Raw genomic sequence first — 20625 nt, 5'->3', positions numbered from 1 at the left:
AGCAAAGCCCAGGAACTTTTGCAGACTTTTCAGAGATGTCGGCTGAGTCCAATCATGGATGGCTTGGACCTTAACAGGATCCATCTCGATAGTAGAAGGGGAAAAGATGAACCCCAAAAATGAAACCTTCTGCACACCAAAGAGACACTTTGATCCCTTCACAAGCAAAGAATTAGCACGCAGGACCTGAAAAACTGTTCTGACCTGCTTCACATGAGACTCCCAATCATCCAAGAAGATCAAAATGTCATCCAAGTACACAATCAGGAATTTATCCAGGTACTCTCGGAAGATGTCATAGTGTTTATAGGACTGAAACACTGATGGAGCATTGGCAAGTCCGAATGGCATCACTAGATACTCAAAATGACCCTCGGGCGTATTAAATGCAGTTTTCCATTCATCTCCTCGCCTGATTCACACCAGATTATACGCACCACGAAGATCTATCTTGGTGAACCAACTAGCCCCCTTAATCCGAGCAAACAAATCAGATAACAATGGCAAGGGGTACTGAAATTTAACAGTGATCTTATTTAGAAGGCGGTAATCTATACAAGGTCTCAGCGAACCATCCTTCTTGGCTACAAAAAAGAACCCTGCTCCTAATGGTGACGATGACGGGCGAATATGCCCCTTCTCCAGGGATTCCTTCACATAACTGCGCATAGCGGCGTGCTCAGGCACGGATAAATTAAACAGTCGACCTTTTGGGAATTTACTACCAGGAATCAAATTGATAGCACAATCACAATCCCTATGCGGAGGTAGGGCATCGGACTTGGGCTCATCAAATACATCCCGGTAATCAGACAAGAACTCTGGAACCTCAGAAGGGGTGGATGACGAAATTGACAGAAATTGAACATCACCATGTACCCCCTGACAACCCCAGCTGGACACCTACATGGATTTCCAATCTAATACTGGATTATGGGCTTGTAGCCATGGCAACCCCAACACGACCACATCATGCAGATTATGCAACACCAGAAAGCGAATAACCTCCTGATGTGCAGGAGCCATGCACATGGTCAGCTGGGTCCAGTATTGAGGCTTATTCTTGGCCAAAGGCGTGGCATCAATTCCTCTCAATGGAATAGGACACTGCAAGGCCTCTAAGAGAAACCCACAACGCTTAGCATACTCCAAGTCCATCAAATTCAGGGCAGCGCCTGAATCCACAAATGCCATGACAGAATACGATGACAAAGAGCAGATCAAGGTAACGGACAGAAGAAATTTTGACTGTACCGTACCAATGGTGGCAGACCTAGCGAACCGCTTAGTGCGCTTAGGACAATCAGAGATAGCATGAGTGGAATCACCACAGTAGAAACACAGCCCATTCAGACGTCTGTGTTCTTGCCGTTTAACTCTGGTCAAAGTCCTATTGCACTGCATAGGCTCAGGTTTAAGCTCAGGTAATACCGCCAAATGGTGCACAGATTTACGCTCACGCAAGCGTCGACCGATCTGAATGGCCAAAGACATAGACTCATTCAAACCAGCAGGCATAGGAAATCCCACCATGACATCCTTAAGGGCTTCAGAGAGACCCTTTCTGAACATAGCTGCCAGCGCAGATTCATTCCATTGAGTGAGCACGGACCACTTTCTAAATTTCTGACAATATACCTCTATCTCATCCTGACCCTGACAAAGAGCCAGCAAATTTTTCTCTGCCTGATCCACTGAATTAGGTTCATCGTACAGCAATCCGAGCGTCAGGAAAAACGCATCGATATTACTCAATGCAGGATCTCCTGGCGCAAGAGAAAATGCCCAGTCCTGAGGGTCGCCGCGCAAAAAAGAAATAACAATCAAAACCTGTTGAACTGGATCACCAGAGGAGCGAGGTTTCAAGGCCAGAAATAATTTACAATTATTTTTGAAACTCAGAAACTTAGTTCTATCTCCAAAAAACAAATCAGGAATAGGAATTCTTGGTTCCAACATAGCTTTCTGATCAATAGTGTCTTGAATCTTTTGTACTCTTGCCGAGAGCTGATCCACAAATGAAGACAGACTTCTAATGTCCATCGCTACACCTGTGTACTGAACCACCCAAATGTCTAGGGGAAAAAAAAAGGCAAAACACAGTGCAAAGAAAAAAAAAGGGTCTCAGAACTTCTTTTTTCCCTCTATTGAGAATCATTAGTACTTTTGGCTTCCTGTACTGTTATGAAAGGCAATTCAGTACTACAATGGACATAGCGGTCAGAGCACATACAGTGATCTGACAATAACCCAAAATCATAGAACGAGCTCTGAGACGTGGGAACTCTGCAGACCGCAATCCCTAATCCTCTCCAAACAACACTAGAGGCAGCCGTGGATTGTGCCTAACTCTGCCTATGCAACTCGGCACAGCCTGAGAAACTAACTAGCTTGAAGATAGAAAATAAGCCTACCTTGCCTCAGAGAAATACCCCAAAGGAAAAGGCAGCCCCCCACATATAATGACTGTGAGTTAAGATGAAAAGACAAACGTAGAGATGAAATAGATTCAGCAAAGTGAGGCCCGACTTTCTTAACAGATCGAGGATAGAAAAGGTAACTTTGCGGTCTACACAAAACCCTAAAGAAAACCACGCAAAGGGGGCAAAAAGACCCTCCGTACCGAACTAACGGCACGGAGGTACACCCTTTGCGTCACAGAGCTTCCAGCAACAAAATAGACAAGCTGGACAGAAAAAATAGCAAACAAATAGCAAAGAAGAACTTAGCTATGCAGAGCAGCAGGCCACAGGAATGATCCAGGGAAAAACAAGTCCAACACTGGAACATTGACAGGAAGCCAGGATCAAAGCATTAGGTGGAGTTAAGTAGAGAAGCACCTAACGACCTCACCAGATCACCTGAGGGAGGAAACTCAGAAGCCGCAGTACCACTTCCCTCCACCAACAGAAGCTCACAGAGAGAATCAGCCGAAGTACCACTTGTGACCACAGGAGGGAGCTCTGCCACAGAATTCACAACACACCTGTCAATGTTCCAGTATTGGTCTAGTTCACTCCTGGATCGTTCTTGTGACCTGTCTTCCCAGCAGAAGCTAAGTGACTGCTTGTTTTTCTCTGGTTTGCTATTTTTCTGTCCAGCTTGCTATTTGGATTGTTGTCTTGCTTGCTGGAAGCTCTGGGACGCAGAGGGAACGCCTCCGCACCGTGAGTCGGTGCGGAGGGTCTTTTTGCGCCCTCTGCGTGGTCTTTTTGTAGGTTTTTGTGCTGACCGCAAAGCTGCCTTTCCTATCCTCAGTCTGTTCAGTAAGTCGGGCCTCACTTTGCTTAATCTATTTCATCTCTGTGTTTGTATTTTCATCTTTACTCACAGTCATTATATGTGGGGGGCTGCCTTTTCCTTTGGGGAATTTCTCTGAGGCAAGGTAGGCTTTATTTTTCTATCTTTAGGGCTAGCTAGTTCTTTAGGCTGTGCCGAGTTGCATAGGGAGCGTTAGGAGCAATCCACGGCTATTTCTAGTGTGGTTGATAGGATTAGGGATTGCGGTCAGCAGAGTTCCCACGTCCCAGAGCTCGTCCTATATTATCAGTAACTGTCAGGTCATTCCGTGTGCTCTTAACCTCCAGGTCCATTATTGTCCTGACCACCAGGTCATAACAGCCTACCCTGTTATCCGGCACTCTGGACTGTGGATACTGAAGCCTTCAGTAAAGGTAAAGCTACTGCACCCATTGTGTCCTCGTTATTTGCCGCGCCTTACATCGACCACCATTACCACCTATACCTCTGGGAAGCCCTGGGGAAATACTTCACCTGTGGGAAGGTATACCATCTAGCTGCCATAACACCACCCCAGCGGACCCTTAAGCAGCGTCGGTCACCGTGACCGAATACCACAGGTGGCGTCACGAACACTACCGTTATCTACTAACTCTGCCTTTTATTGGGCGCCCCTCATAGGGCCACGGTCCGGGTCGGGCCACCGTGACATCCCCATCGAGGGAACTGAAGGACCCGGTACCGAGTACCCCATTGCCCTTACGTGGGGGCGATCCACTATAGTGTATATATAGTAATTGCAGTTCTCAAGATGATAACTGTAATAGTAACTCATCAGTGTCAGGTACACTTCTTTAGTATATGGTCTCGCACCATTAAGCCAAGAAATACTGTTTTTGACATAAATTATGTCAGCATTCTGGCGATCAATATGCTCCAAATTATGTATTATATTATATTATTGTTAATATACAAACTAAGCCCTACATATAGCTTCTTTCTTGTACCTTTTGTGTATTTTTTCATCTCTTTCGTGCTCTCTGTGCATTCAGCTTCAGAGTTGAATGAGTGGCCCAGGTCTTACACTGCTAAAACTACATTCCCCAGCAGCACCTTGCTTTTTTGTCATTGCCACCCCTCTCCTTCTCCTAAGTTGTTATCATCAAGTTAATCTAAGTGTAGAATTTACCTTATGCTTCTGTACACCCTCTGCGTACCTTCCATGTATTTAGTATAGATACCTGTATTGTTATTCGTTATTGTTAGCTTGTTTCTCTTAAAGCTCAACTCTCCTGTACTCCTCCACAACAGAGCTTGTAATAACTAGGCAGAGCTGAGCTGTGTTTGTTGCCTGCTGCTGATCACTAATGTGGAACTGCAAATGCCATTCTGCTGATGCATATAGCAGAAGATTATCTTCTGACGTATACAACAACAGAGGAGCATTTGCAGTTTCACATCACTGATCCATCAGCAGCAAGGGACAAACACAGCTCAGCTATGCACTGCCTAGTTATTACAAGCTTATAAAAAAGCTCTTGTAACGCTAGTCACCTTTCACAGACCAGCCGTGAGGCAGAATAGTCAAATGTTCTGGGGTCAGATACCAAGAGAGCACACAAAAGGCAGAGATAAATCCAAAGTCAGGTCACGGTCCGAAGTCAGAATACTAGGAGGATAGAGGATCAGAGCAAAGGGGTTGAGTAAGCGGATAGTCAGAACAAGGTCCAAAGTCAGGCAGCATTAGATCAACAAACACAGCACAGAAAACCAGGCAAACTGCATGGACTTAATTAGAAACTGGGAGCACCTGCAAGAGGCCCAACACTTCCCAATCTCTGACTGGACCACTGAGCTGTCAAAGTACCGATATATCGACACACCACTGCACCAGATTGGAGGACTGAGCTGTCTATCAACACACCGGACACCCAGGCTTCCCATGAAACGTAATGTGGAAGATCCTGACTAGTGATGAGCGAGTATACTTGTTGCTCGGGTTTTCCCGAGGATGCTCGGGTGGTCTCCGAGTATTTGTGACTGCTCGGAGAGTTAGTTTTTGTTAACGCAGCTGCGTGATTTACAGCTGATAGCCAACCTGAGTACATGATGGGGTTGCCTGGTTGCTAGGGAATCCCCACATGTAATCAAGCTGTCTAGTAGCCGCAAATCTTGCAGCTGCAGCGACGAAAACTAATTCTTCAAGCACTAACAAAAAGGAGACCACCCGAGCATGCTCGGGAAAACCCGTGCAACAAGTATACTCGCTCATCACTAATCCTGACCAAACAATTGGCCCTCACAGAACAAGCTGGAACCTAGGATCTTTCCTCAGTTCCATATACCCTCCAGTGAGCAAGGTACTGGAGGGAATCATGGACCCTCCAAGAATCCACGATCTTCTGCACCTCGTACTCTAAATTTCCATCGACAAGAACTGGAGGAGGTGGGCGCAAGACAGACAACACAGAAGGGACAATTCTTTAATAGGGGTCTGTGGAATACAGTGACACAGAAAGACTAGGGAAGTTTAACCAAGTAGTGACAGCCAATTTGGTACTTAATGACCAAGACACTGGGGGACCCCATTTCTCTCTCTTCTGATGTGCGATCACATTATGAGAGAAATTAAATGGGAAATCAGACTTTTTTTTTTTGCAGTGGCCGTTATTCCGTTAATAACGGCGATTGCAACACTGGGGTCGGTAAAAAACTGACCTGAATCATGTTCTCTGAGGGTCTCAGCTACCCCAGGTTGGACACCCAGAACTCATCTTACAAAATTCACCAAAATGGGGATGAGAACAATAATTGCAAAAAAGGCAAGGTTCCAGTGGACTGGTTGACCAGACTGTTAAAGATTAACTCAGCAAGGGGTAAAAATAAAGACCGCAACAAAACATCTTAAAATTTGTTCCAAATAAGATCCATGCTTACGGTTCGACACCTGAGCATGAGCATATCATTAACCGAGAACTTCTAACACTGATTATACAAGAACCACAAGATGGATTTCCTTGCCCCATGTATCATTTTAATCAGTTTTACAACTCCATCATGACAATTCCTGTAGTTCACTTATCAAAATTCTGCTGACAGGTTCGCTTTAAGGTCACGAGATTGAACCCAATCAATTATGGCCTGCATCTTCCCAGAATCCATCTTAAAACCTTCAGCCGAATTAATGAACCACAGGAACGATATATCTTGGACAGTAAACGGTAAAAATTTTTAAATTTATCAAACAAAGAATTCGCTCTAAACTAATAAATAATAAAATATTGAAATACTGCAGGCACATTGGTTAACCCAAAATGCATGACAAGATATTCAAAAAGGCCCTCGGATGTTAAAAATGCTGTCTTCCACTCATCATCCTGCAAGATGCGTATCAAATGATAAGCCCCCCTAAGATCCAGTTTAGAAAACCATTTAGCCCCCATTAGCTGATTATATAGGGCGGGGATGTGTGGAAGTGGGTAAGTAATCTTGTTAAATTCCCGGAAATCGAGGCAAAGCCAGAGGCTACCATCTTTCTAATAAACAAAGAACAACCCAGCAGTTACAGGGGAGGAGGAAAGACTGAGATGACCCTTCTGTAATCTTTCGTTTGCATATTCTTCACGGTGGTACGTTCATGTCCCAACAAATTATACAGGCGAGCTTTAGGTAATTTGGCATTAAAGAGAAGATCAATAGGACAATTATAGGGACGATGTTGAGGTAATGTCTCTGCCTTTTTTTTTCGAGAGAGAACACATCTCCGAAGTCCTTCAGGTACCCCGGCAGACCCTCCAGACTAGCAGAGTAAATTTGTACAGACATTTCTTATAACAATAGGGCTCCATTGAATAATATCTTTCTGATACCAATCAATAACAGGATTGTGATTACATAACCATGGAAACCCCAGTATCAACCCAGCAAACAAACCGGCAATCCCTGCATGTGTTGCGGCTGCCGAGCAGCCACGAGACATGCAGCCGCAGGGACTCGGAACATATTATTCCAGCACGTCGAAGTCACTCGGTTAGCACCCGAGCATGCTCATCACTATTAGGAACTAATGAATCAGAAAAAAAACATTAGTAATAAATAACATCACAATTTTGCTTCTTAGCCTTTGCATAATGCATCAGTAATCGTAATTGTAACATTTTATGATGATATTCTGGATCAATAGCATAGCACTGGTTACCAACGCCCCAGGCAAGGCAAATATTTTGCTTCCCTTATCCTGTGAAGAGTTAGCACTCCTGGGTCCATTCCTCTAGTCCAGTATGAAACCTTTTATCCCCCAAGCACAAGCACATGAATCTTACTATATTCTTACCTTGTAATGTCTTCACATCCTGTTCCGTCCAGATGTGTCCGGATCACAGAATTCCAAGTGGCAGAAGTTCACCGACCTCCATATTGAGACACCCAAGTGATGGGTGTCTCAATATGGAAACTGCTGGTGGTACCAGCCTCTTGTGCGGTACCACCAGCAGAACACCGTCGCACCACACACACACGGTATACGCCATACGCACCACACACACTGTATACGACATACGCACCACACACACACACTGTACAGTGGGGCAAAAAAGTATTTAGTCAGTCAGCAATAGTGCAAGTTCCACCACTTAAAAAGATGAGAGGCGTCTGTAATTTACATCATAGGTAGACCTCAACTATGGGAGACAAACTGAGAAAAAAAAATCCAGAAAATCACATTGTCTGTTTTTTTAACATTTTATTTGCATATTATGGTGGAAAATAAGTATTTGGTCAGAAACAAACAATCAAGATTTCTGGCTCTCACAGACCTGTAACTTCTTCTTTAAGAGTCTCCTCTTTCCTCCACTCATTACCTGTAGTAATGGCACCTGTTTAAACTTGTTATCAGTATAAAAAGATACCTGTGCACACCCTCAAACAGTCTGACTCCAAACTCCACTATGGTGAAGACCAAAGAGCTGTCAAAGGACACCAGAAACAAAATTGTAGCCCTGCACCAGGCTGGGAAGACTGAATCTGCAATAGCCAACCAGCTTGGAGTGAAGAAATCAACAGTGGGAGCAATAATTAGAAAATGGAAGACATACAAGACCGCTGATAATCTCCCTCGATCTGGGGCTCCACGCTAAATCCCACCCCGTGGGGTCAGAATGATCACAAGAACGGTGAGCAAAAATCCCAGAACCACGCGGGGGGACCTAGTGAATGAACTGCAGAGAGCTGGGACCAATGTAACAAGGCCTACCATAAGTAACACACTACGCCACCATGGACTCAGATCCTGCAGTGCCAGACGTGTCCCACTGCTTAAGCCAGTACATGTCCGGGCCCGTCTGAAGTTTGCTAGAGAGCATTTGGATGATCCAGAGGAGTTTTGGGAGAATGTCCTATGGTCTAATGAAACCAAACTGGAACTGTTTGGTAGAAACACAACTTGTCGTGTTTGGAGGAAAAAGAATACAGAGTTGCATCCATCAAACACCATACCTACTGTAAAGCATGGTGGTGGAAACATCATGCTTTGGGGCTGTTTCTCTGCAAAGGGGCCAGGACGACTGATCCGGGTACATGAAAGAATGAATGGGGCCATATATCATGAGATTGAGTGCAAACCTCCTTCCATCAGCAAGGGCATTGAAGATGAAACGTGGCTGGGTCTTTCAACATGACAATGATCCAAAGCACACCACCAGGGCAACGAAGGAGTGGCTTCGTAAGAAGCATTTCAAGGTCCTAGAGTGGCCTAGCCAGTCTCCAGATCTCAACCCTATAGAAAACCTTTGGAGGGAGTTGAAAGTCCGTGTTGCCAAGCGAAAAGCCAAAAACATCACTGCTCTAGAGGAGATCTGCATGGAGGAATGGGCCAACATACCAACAACAGTGTGTGGCAACCTTGTGAAGACTTACAGAAAACGTTTGACCTCTGTCATTGCCAACAAAGTATATATTACAAAGTATTGAAATGAAATTTTGTTTCTGACCAAATACTTATTTTCCACCATAATATGCAAATAAAATGTTAAAAAAACAGACAATGTGATTTTCTGGATTTTTTTTTCTCAGTTTGTCTCCCATAGTTGAGGTCTACCTATGATGTAAATTACAGACGCCTCTCATCTTTTTAAGTGGTGGAACTTGCACTATTGCTGACTGACTAAATACTTTTTTGCCCCACTGTATATGCAGTGCCCCAGAGATCTAGTCGTTGCAGTATGACACTCTGCCACTAGGGGGAGTGATGGTATGTCTGATGGCACTGAGGGAATTCTCCTGACCAGGTATCACCAGAACACATTACACTTCACACTCCGGCCACTAGGGGGAGAAAAAGGCTTTATTTATTGGGCCACTCCTCAAACTGGTAAAACTAGGGGCTGGGGAGGAAGTTAGTCAGAAGCTGACTGGGTTGGATTCAGGCAACACCCCGTGGCAGGGAGTGTTGCGGGGAGAAGACACAGGGGGGTCCCTGTCAGGCGTGGGAACCTGGCAGGTGCCTAGCGAACAGAACGTTACAGAGCCGTGCCTGCACTTCCTTGCGGCGGTATCCTAAGAAAGAGATAAGAAAAAGGAAGGATATTGTGGAACAGTGTAAACGAGATCAAGCAAAAAGGAGTTCCAGTAGGAGTCGTGCCGTGAGACCGAGGTAACATCCTACTGAGGCGTGTAGCCGGTGGCCTGAACACCGCGGGAGTAACTGACTTCAGGCCTTACTTCGAACTCCGCAGGACAGTTAATTATAAGTTGGCTGTCTACCTTAAATTTCCTAAGAAGACATAGGGGGCAACATTGGGAGAGGGGCGTCTCTAGGGTCCCGGAAGACCTTCAAGCCTTCCCGTCATACGGGTGCGTCCTAGCCAAAACATACCTGGGGGACGAGAAACTAGTAACATCTGGAACTAACGAGAGAGAGAACTGTAGAGAACGAACGAACGAGAACAGCAGTTGTGAGGACTATTCCGAATGCTCAGCAGGGTAGGACTACAACACACAGGCGCTAGTGGTAGGCAACGATTTCCATCTGTGAGGGAAACTCTGGAAGTGCCCATCGGACCGGCCGGTCTCAGATAGCCCTGTTAAACGTGCTCTGGATTGAGGATCCTGAAGTCTTCAGTAAAGAGGTAAAGAGACTGCAACCTTGTGTCCTCGTTATTGCCTGCACCTCACACCATCGCTACCTACACCACTGGGAAGCCCTGGGGACCTACTTCACCTGTGGGAAGGTATACCATCCAGCTGCCATTCCATCACCCCAGCGGACCCCATAGCAGCGTCGGTCACCCTGACCGAACACCACAGGTGGCGTCACGAACCCCTGACAGACTTTACCACCACCTTCATTGGACAACCCTTAGCAGGGTCGCGGACCGGATCTAGCCACCGTGACAACCTCAGAACCGAACCAGAGAGGCCCGGTACCGAAACGCGTGGCCCTGTGTCTGGGGGCAATCCAACTTGGCGTCATGAACAGGATCGTACTTAAGCCTGAAGAATTGGGTCATGTGTGCCTTGGAACTGTGATTGGAACGTGTTGGACTGTGATTTATTGCAAGGACTGTGTATTGCTATCTGCCGCGAGATTCCCGCCAAAACTGCCGCCATTGCCACGCTACGAGGAGCGCAGAAGAAGAAGAAGGGCGTGGAAGTGGGCGTGAGTAAGCTGGAGAGCGCGAAAAGTAATGGCTGCCCAGTCTAAATATTTCTGTACTTTGAGGACGTGTCCGTCAGCAGCCGAGATCCGCCTCCTGATCCTCAGTGGAGGGTGGAGACAACGAAAACGAAACCGCCCACGAAGAAGAGAGCGGGAAAAGGACAAGGAGGGAGAAGAAGTGAGTCATTTGGAGGACGCCATGACAAGCCGCCCGGGACCGGAGCGTGGGGTCGGAGCCGAGGACTCCCCCAGCTACCCAGAGAGATACCGCGGCCAGGCGTCACCTGTTGGCCCCGACTTCCTGCAGGCTGGAGTGGACGAGCTCAGCGATCGACTCCGGCGGACGCAGCTGAGCACTGAGGCCGGGTGGAAGGAGATTGTCACCGGGGGCCTCACCAGACGTCTGTCGGCAGCCTCGTCTGGTCCGGAGCAAGAAAGAAGTTCCAGCGCTCCGAAGCCAGAAAGGAAGGCCATGCCGAAAAGCGAGATACTGCAAACAGAGATGACAACGCCACAGCGCAAGGCCCCGCAGTCAGCGTTCCAGATCCCAGCGGAGACGGAGCAGGCCGGCACCGGAGGGACTGCATCTGAAGCAGGTATGAAGAACGACCCTGTCCCAGTGGCAGAAGACCTACTGATAAGCTCTGTAGCAGCGCCACCTGCTGCCATGACTAAGACTAACTCTGAACTGACGAATCCTAATACTACTACCACAGTGGGCATTTATTGCCGCTACTGAACCTACTACCAAAACTGACATTCAAACACCGATCCCTAACGACTTGACTATACCGGAGAAACCGATTAGTGACATTGATACCGCATCGGATGAGAAAAGAGATATGCAAAGCTATAAGAGCCCCTTCTGGAGTGGGGGAGCCCCTTATGTGGCACCTGGTAGCCGCCAGTATCCAGCTGGGCTACTCCGATCGGTGCTACCCCCTGAGTTACAGCACTAAACCTCGAAACCCCGAATATGTAAATAGTTAACTGTTTCCTGTCTTTGCTTTAAACCCGTCCAGGGTTAACTCTTAAAGGGATCCCTTTGTTTACCCGGGGTCCCTCTTCTTTTTGTTTGTTCGTCATTGTTTCCAAAGACTGCCGGATCATGAACAGTGAATGATTCCAAAACTGTTTTGTACATAGTTTGCACCTTCTTAAAGGTGCTCCCTACTGGTTTTACACAGAAAGAAGACTTTGCGAAGATAATGCTTCTGGACATGACGCAGAAGGTCTTGCTTTCAGTGGACTTGCAGACAGAGAGAATCTGCACTACTTTCTAGAGACTTGGGTCCCTCTTAAAGGGAATGTTTATATGGTTGCCTTAATAAAAGTTGAAACGTTAATAATGTTGATAAAGATTGAGGACAGGAAAGCTGGAAGTGAACGCGTAGGGGTTAGAGAGAGAGTCCTCCTGAGAACTGTAGAAAGATGGTCGGTACAATGACAGTAGGCCCAGCCAAGGAGCTAGGCGGTCCTGCATTGGGGAAGTTAGAACGGAAAGAAAAGTTGAGTTATATAGCATTTTATGGTAGGCCTTTAGTGGGTTCAGCATATACGCCCTTAAAGGAAAAGTTAACTTATTGTTCAGAGTTTACACTTGGTAGAATACCCGGCTGGGTACTGAGAGTTATTTATAGTCAAAATGTTATTTAAAAATATTTAACTTTTATTAGTTTTGTTTGTAACGTTCAAGTGTCCTTACCTCCCATAAAGGGAAGCATCTTTTCTATTTACTTGTTCTAAGCATTTCAAAAATTTTGTATGTCTTTTGCTGTATTATATTGTTGTTCTTCTTCCCAGTCCAGGAGTACTGGATTTAACCGGGGGGGGGAAGTGCAGCGCCCCAGAGATCTGGTCGTTGCAGTATGACACTGCCGCTAAGGGGAGTGATGGTACGTCTGATGGCACTGAAGGAATTCTCCTGACCAGGTATCACCAGAACACATTACACTTCACACTCCGGCCACTAGGGGGAGAAAAAGGCTTTATTTATTGGGCCACTCCTGACACTGGTAAAACTAGGGGCTGGGGAGGAAGTTAGTCAGAAGCTGACTGGGTTGGATTCAGGCAACATCCCGTGGCAGGGGGTGTTGCGGGGAGAAGACACAGGGGGGTCCCTGTCGGGCGTGGGAACCTGGCAGGTGCCTAGCGAACAGAACAGAACGTTACGGAACCGCGCCTGCACTTCCTTTCGGCAGTATCCTAAGAAAGAGATAAGGAAAGGGAAGGATATTGTGGTACAGTGTAAACGAGATCAAGCAAAAAGGAGTTCCAGTAGGAGTCGTGCCGTGAGACCGAGGCAATATCCTACTGAGGCGTGCAGCCGGTGGCCGGAACACCGCGGGAGTAACTGACTCTAGGCCTTACTTCGAACTCCACAGGACAGTTAATTATAGGTTGGCTGTCTACCTTAAATTTCCTAAGAAGACATAGGGGGCAACATTGAGAGAGGGGCGTCTCTAGGGTCCCGGAAGACCTCCAAGCCTTCCCGTCATACGGGTGCGTCCTAGCCAAAACATACCTGGGGACGAGAAACTAGTAACATCTGGAACAAAAGAGAGAGAGAGAGCTGTATAGAACGAACGAACGAGAACAGCAGTTGTGAGGACTATTCCGAATGCTCAGCAGGGTAGGACTACAACACACAGGCGCTAGTGGTGGGCAACGATTTCCATCTGTGAGGGAAACTCTGGAAGTGCCCATCAGACCGGCCGGTCTCAGATAGCCCTGTTAAACGTGCTCTGGATTGAGGATCCTGAAGTCTTCAGTAAAGAGGTAAAGAGACTGCAACCTTGTGTCCTCGTTATTGCCTGCACCTCACACCATCGCTACCTACACCACTGGGAAGCCCTGGGGACCTACTTCAACTGTAGGAAGGTGTACCATCCAGCTGCCATTCCATCACCCCAGCGGACCCCATAGCAGCGTCGGTCACCCTGACCGAACACCACAGGTGGCGTCACGAACCCCTGACAGACTTTACCACCACCTTCATTGGACGCCCCTTAGCAGGGTCGCAGACCGGGTCTAGCAACCGTGACAACCTCAGAACCGAACCAGAGAGGCCCGGTACCGAAATGCGTGGCCCTGTGTCTGGGGGCGATCCAACTATGCCATACGCACCACACACACACTGTATATGCCATACTCACCACACACACTGTATACGCCATACGCACCACACACACACATTGTATATGCCATACGCACCACACACTGTATACGCCATACGCACCACACACACTGTATACGCCGTACCCACCAAACAAACACACACTGTATATGCCATACGTACCACACACACACACACTGTATACGCTTTATGCACCACACTCACACTGTATACGCCGTACGCAGCCTCTTCCACGGTACTACCAGCGGAACACCGTCACGAACACATCGCCGCCGGGATCAGCCGAATGATTCACTGACCGCTGCCATTTTTGTACAGGAGGAGCGCATAGCACATGGGGTAGACAGGTCAAAGAAGAGAGCACAGACGGGAGAAGTCAGCACATGGGGAAAGATAGAGTGGATAGGTGGGTGAGCACAAGGGGGGAGAAATTCTCAACGCTGCAAAGCCTGCCCCCATCGTGACTTACCGCCCTCCTGATGCTATAGCATCAGGCCTCCATCTACAGTGCCTTGCGAAAGTATTCGGCCCCCTGGAACTTTTCAACCTTTTCCCACATATCATGCTTCAAACATAAAGATACCAAATGTAAATTTTTGGGGAAGAATCAACAACAAGTGGAACACAATTGCGAAGTTGAACCAAATTTATTGGTTATTTTAAATTTTTGTGGAAATTCAAAAACTGAAAAGTGGGGCATGTAATATTATTCAGCCCCTTTACTTTCAGTGCAGCAAACTCACTCCAGAAGTTCATTGTGGATCTCTGAATGATCCAATGTTGTCCTAAATGCCTAATGATGATAAATATAATCCACCTGTGTGTAATCAAGTCTCCGTATAAATGCACCTGCTCTGTGATAGTCTCAGGGTTCTGTTTGATGCCCAGAGGGCATCATGAAGACCAAGGAACACAACAGGCAGGCCCGTGATACTGTTGTGGAGAAGTTTAAAGCCGAATTTGGATACAAAATGATTTCCAAAACTTTAAACATCCCAAGGAGCACTGTGCAAGCGATCACATAGAAATGGAAGGAGTATCCCTACCACTGCAAATCTACCAAGACCCGGCCGTCCCTCTAAACTTTCATCTCAAACAAGGAGAAGACTGATCAGAGATGCAGCCAAGAGGCCCATGATCACTCTGGATGAACTGCAGAGATCTACAGCTGAGGTGGGACAGTCTGTCCATAGGACAACAATCAGTCATACACTGCACAAATCTGGTCTTTATGGAAGAGTGGCAAGAAGAAAGCCATTTCTCAAAGATATCCATAAAAAGTGTTGTTTAAAGTTTGCAACAAGCCACCTGGGAGACACACCAAACATGTGGAAGAAGGTGCTCTGGTCAGATGAAACCAAAATCAAACTTTTTGGCAACAATGCCAAATGATATGATAGGCATAAAGGCAACACAGCTCATCACTCTGAACACACCATCCCCACTGTCAAACATGGTGGTGGCAGCATCATGGTTTGGGCCTGCTGTTCTTCAGCAGGGACAGGGAAGATGGTTAAAATTGATGGAAAGATGGATGGAGCCAAATACAGGACCATATGTGAAGAAAACCTGTTGGAGTCTGCAAAAGACCTGAGACTGGGATGGAGATTTGTCTTCCAACAAGACAATGATACCAAACATAAAGCAAAATCTACAATGGAATGGTTCACAAAGAAACATATCCAGGTGTTAGAATGGCCAAGCCAAAGTCCAGACCTCAATCCAATCGAGAATCTGTGGAAAGAGCTGAAAACTGCTGTTCACAAACGATCTCCACCAAACCTCACTGAGCTCGAGCTGTTTGCCAAGGAAGAATGGGCAAAAATGTCAGTCTCTCGATGTACAAAACTGACAGAGACATACCCCAAGTGACTTGTAGCTGTAATCGCAGCAAAAGGTGGCGCAACGAAGTATTAAGTTAAAGGGGCCTGAATAATATTGCACGCCCAACTTTTCAGTTTTTGAATATCCAAAAAAATGTAAAATAACCAATAAATTTCGTTCAACTTCACAATTGTGTTCCACTTGTTGTTGATTCTTCACCAAAAATTTACATTTGGTATCTTTGTTTTCGAAGCATGATATGTGGGAAAAGGTTGAAAGTTCCAGGGGGCCGAATACTTTTGCAAGGCACTGTAGCTGTATTACAAGAACATACTGATGTAATTATAGTTTGCCCGTTGACCCACTAGTTTTTTCTCTTTTTTTACTTAAATATGTCTTAAATTGTTAAAAACAAAATTATTCTTCATTTTTTTATGTCACAATTTATATCTCTAGCTCTATTACTAGTCTTATCTGTAACCCTCGTTTTCATTTTATTACCCTAGCGTTAACCCTAGGCACTAGCTCTAACCATGGTTTTTATATTATTACCCTAGCTCTAACTATAGTTTTTATATTTCCCTAGCTCTTTTCCTAGCTTTAGCCCTACTTTTTATTTTCTTAGTCTAGCTGCATCCCTAGCCAGTTGGGGGTAGAACACAAAAGCAGCTCTTAGCAATGAATGAAGATAGTATTGTATCAAGCACACATGATTAAATACTGCTTTAATTCATTAGCTGCTCATCTTCTGTCTCATTGCTGCTTACACAGGGTGCAGTAGTCAAGATGATTTTGCTGTAGGCCACTGCGCTCTGCATAGGCAGCGACCAAGATGACAAAAGGCCACCTCATTATACAGTCATGGCCAAAAGTATTGACACCCCTGCAAATACTCAGATAATACTCAGTTTCTTCCTGAAAATGATTGCAAACACAAATTATTTGGTATTATTATCTTCATTTAATTTGTCTTAAATGAAAAAACACAAAAGAGAATGAAGCAAAAAGCAAAACATTGATCATTTCACACAAAACTCCAAAAATGGGCCAGACAAAAGTATTGGCGCCCTCAGCCTAATACTTGGTTGCACAACCTTTAGGCTATGTGCACACGTTCAGGAATTCATGCAGAAAATTCCTGTGAAAATCCGGACATTTCTGCCAGATTTCCGCATGAAATCCGCATGCGTTTTTTTTTGCGCGTTTTTTGCGCGGTTTTGACGCTTTTTTTGAGCATTTTTTTCCGGACATTTCCCAATGCATTAGACAGTGGGAAAACCGCAAAAAAAACGCAAAATTAATGAGCAGGTTCATTATTTTTCCGCAATGCGTTTTTCATGCAGAAAAACGCACATCATATGCACAGAAGTTGCGGATTTCATTAAAAATGATATGATGCTTAATGTATGCAGATTATTTGCGGTTTTATAGCGTTTTTATAGCGCAAATAATCTGCAACGTGTGCACATAGCCTTAGCCAAAATAACTGCGACCAACCGCTTCCGGTAACCATCAATGAGTTTCTTACAATGCTCTGCTGGAATTTTAGACCATTCTTCTTTGGCAAACTGCTCCAGGTCCCTGATATTTGAAGGGTGCCTTCTCCAAACTGCCATTTTTAGATCTCTCCACAGGTGTTCTATGGGATTCAGGTCTGAACTCATTGCTGGCCACCTTAGAAGTCTCCAGTGCTTTCTCTCAAACCATTTTCTAGTGCTTTTTGAAGTGTGTTTTTGGTCATTGTCCTGCTGGGAGACCCATGACCTCTGAGGGAGACCCAGCTTTCTCACACTGGGCCCTACATTATGCTGCAAAATTTGTTGGTAGTCTTCAGACTTCATAATGCCATGCACACGGTCAAGCAGTCCAGTGCCAGAGGCAGCAAAGCAACCCCAAAATATCAGGGAACCTCCGCCATGTTTGGCTGTAGGGACCGTGTTCTTTTCTTTGAATGCCTCTTTTTTTCTCCTGTAAACTCTATGTTGATGCCTTTGCCCAAAAAGCTCTACTTTTGTCTCATCTGACCAGAGAACATTCATCCAAAACATTTTAGGCTTTTTCAGGTAAGTTTTGGCAAACTCCAGCCTGGCTTTTTTATGTCTCGGGGTAAGAAGTTTTGGTCTTCCTGGGTCTCCTACCATACAGCCCCTTTTCATTCAGATGCCGACGGATAGTACAGGTTGACACTGTTGTACCCTCGGACTGCAGGGCAGCTTGAACTTGTTTGGATGTTAGTTGAGGTTCTTTATCCAACATCCGCACAATCTTGCGTTGAAATCTCTTGTCAATTTTTCTTTTCCGTCCACATCTAGGGAGGTTAGCCACAGTGCCATGGGCTTTAAACTTCTTGATGACACTATGCACGGTAGACACAGGAACATTCAGGTCTTTGGAGATGGACTTGTAGCCTTGAGATTGCTCATGCTTCCTCACAATTTGGTTTCTCAAGTCCTCAGACAGTTCTTTGGTCTTCTTTCTTTTCTCCATGTTCAATGTGGTACACACAAGGACACAGGACAGAGGTTGAGTCAACTTTAATCCATGTCAACTGGCTGCAAGTGTGATTTAGTTATTGCCAACACCTGTTAGGTGCCACAGGTAAGCTACAGGTGCTGTTAATTACACAAATTAGAGAAGCATCACATGATTTTTCGAACAGTGCCAATACCTTTGTCCACCCCCTTTTTTATGTTTGGTGTGGAATTATATCCAATTTGGCTTTAGCACAATTCTTTTTGTGTTATTTCATTTAAGACAGATTAAATGAAGATAATAATACCAAATAATTTGTGTTTGCAATCATTTTCAGGAAGAAAATGAGTATTATCTGACAGAATTGCAGGGGTGTCAATACTTTTGGCCATGACTGTACTGAGAGCTATTGTTATTTCAGCCACTTCCTATGCAGAGCACAGCTGCCATAGACCAACTCACTTCAATACATACATATGTTTATTTATATGTAGCCTTTACAATGCTGTGGCACTGGTTTTCGTCACTTCTCACAGACAAGCTGTGAGGCCACTGTGACACTAGCTATTGTCACTTCTCATGGACAAGCCATAAGCAGGGGAGTCAAGGAGTCCGGGGTGAAATACGAAGAGTGTATGTCAAAAGCAGATGGGCAACACAAAAGAGAGAACAGGTCACAGTCCATAGTGAGCAGTCCAAAACTTTGCAGATCGATACAAAGGGGCGGGGCTAGGCAAACGAATAGTCAAAGGCAAAGGTCCGAGATGAGGCAGCAAGAGGTCAGAACAGCAGAATACTGAAGCACAAGGCACACACTCCACCAAGCAAAGCTACGACTGGCAATGGTCAAATCATTGTCAGCCAGCTAAATAGCACTGAAAGGTTGACACCCGGAGGAAACCCAGCTGGCCCAGCCTGTGATTGGGCTGCTAGGCAATGTTAAATTTGCATGGGAATAACCCAGCATGCCCCTGCCCGTTTGGGAGGCTGGACTATCGCTGATTAGCATGAGGATAGTCTGCATGCTCCCTAGGACACAGTGAGAGGTGGAATTGTGACAAGTGCTGCATTTTAAATATGTTGCGGTTTTTTTTTTTTTTTTTTTTAATTTTAGCTGCAGAAAACAAATAATTTTGCAAAGTAAATTTCCAAATGAACATCCTCACTTTCCAAATATGTCCATCATTTTTCAGCCTAAGACGTATTTGCCTGTCGGATGCATAGATAACTTACCCAAAACAAAGATGGTGGTGCGTGTACTGATGCTTGCCACATCGTTGGCTGCAGTGCACTCCCAATCGCCATGTTCCTCTTTGGTGAGTGGCCGAAACACCAAGCTGCCATTTATGTCCGTTTGAGCAATGCTTTTTCCAGGTATCCCCAGCTGCAGAACAAAATGAGTCCAATATACAGCGGAGAAGCCAAAAACACTATTTCCACCATAAAAGAAACACGAGTGGTGTAAAGGTCTGCACTAAGGAGGTTTTTCAATCACGGCCATGGAGACTTTTACAGGCAGAGGGCAAAGTACAAGGAAAACCAGGTGGAAAACCTACTGCAGGCTACAAGAGAACTGCAACTTAGGAAGTGTACAAACCTAGCTACACAGCTCGCAAACTAGGAGAAGAGTGGGGGCGAATGCGTAAAGGGAACCTGTCACCAGGTTTGGCTCATATGGGATAGGGCCACCACCTTTCAGGGATGGTATACAGCATTCTATAATGCTGTATATCGGTCCCCAACCCGACCTGCGAGTGAAAAAAAAGAACTTTTATTATACTCACCTGCAGGGCGGTCTGGTCGGAGGGGTGTGAATGTTCTTGGTCCGGCGCCTCCCCTCTTCTTGTGATGCCGTCCTCCATTATGCTTTGTGTGGATGACGTAGGGACAACGTCATCCATACAGGCTCCCGCCATCGCTCTCCTTCACAGGCGTACTTCTCTGTCCTGCTGAGGGCAGAGCAAAGTAAGGCACTGTGCAGGCACTGGGAAAGGTCAGAGAGGCCCAGCACCTGTGCACTGCAGTACTTTGTTCTGTCCTCAACAGGGCAGAGAAGTACGCCTGTGAAGGAGCGTGATGCCGAGGAGACAGCATGGATTTCGTAGGGATAAGTCATCCACACGAAGCAAGAAGGAGGACGGCATCGCAAGACACCCCTCAGACAGGACCGCCCCACAGTCTTACAGGTAGGGTTGAGGGCAGATATACAGCATTATACAATCCTGTATACCAGCTCTGAAAGGCGGTGGCCATATCTCATATCGGCCAAACCTGGTGACAGGTTCCCTTTAAATAAAAT

The 20625-nt window shown here is 45.8% G+C and overlaps 1 protein-coding gene across 1 annotated transcript in view; it reads right to left on the bottom strand.

Moving 5' to 3' along the window:
• The window catches only part of IGSF9 (immunoglobulin superfamily member 9), a 143991-nt gene that overhangs the window by 51415 nt on the left and 71951 nt on the right, over positions 1-20625 (bottom strand). Inside the window, exon 12 of the mRNA XM_069728767.1 lies at positions 19560-19710. Coding sequence (XP_069584868.1) covers positions 19560-19710 — 151 coding nt within the window. The remainder of the gene's footprint in view (positions 1-19559; positions 19711-20625) is intronic.

The sequence above is a fragment of the Ranitomeya imitator genome, chromosome 1, assembly GCF_032444005.1.
Source record: "Ranitomeya imitator isolate aRanImi1 chromosome 1, aRanImi1.pri, whole genome shotgun sequence".
Classification (NCBI taxonomy): Eukaryota; Metazoa; Chordata; class Amphibia; order Anura; family Dendrobatidae; genus Ranitomeya; species Ranitomeya imitator.
This window is presented reverse-complemented; position numbering and strand designations above follow the sequence as displayed.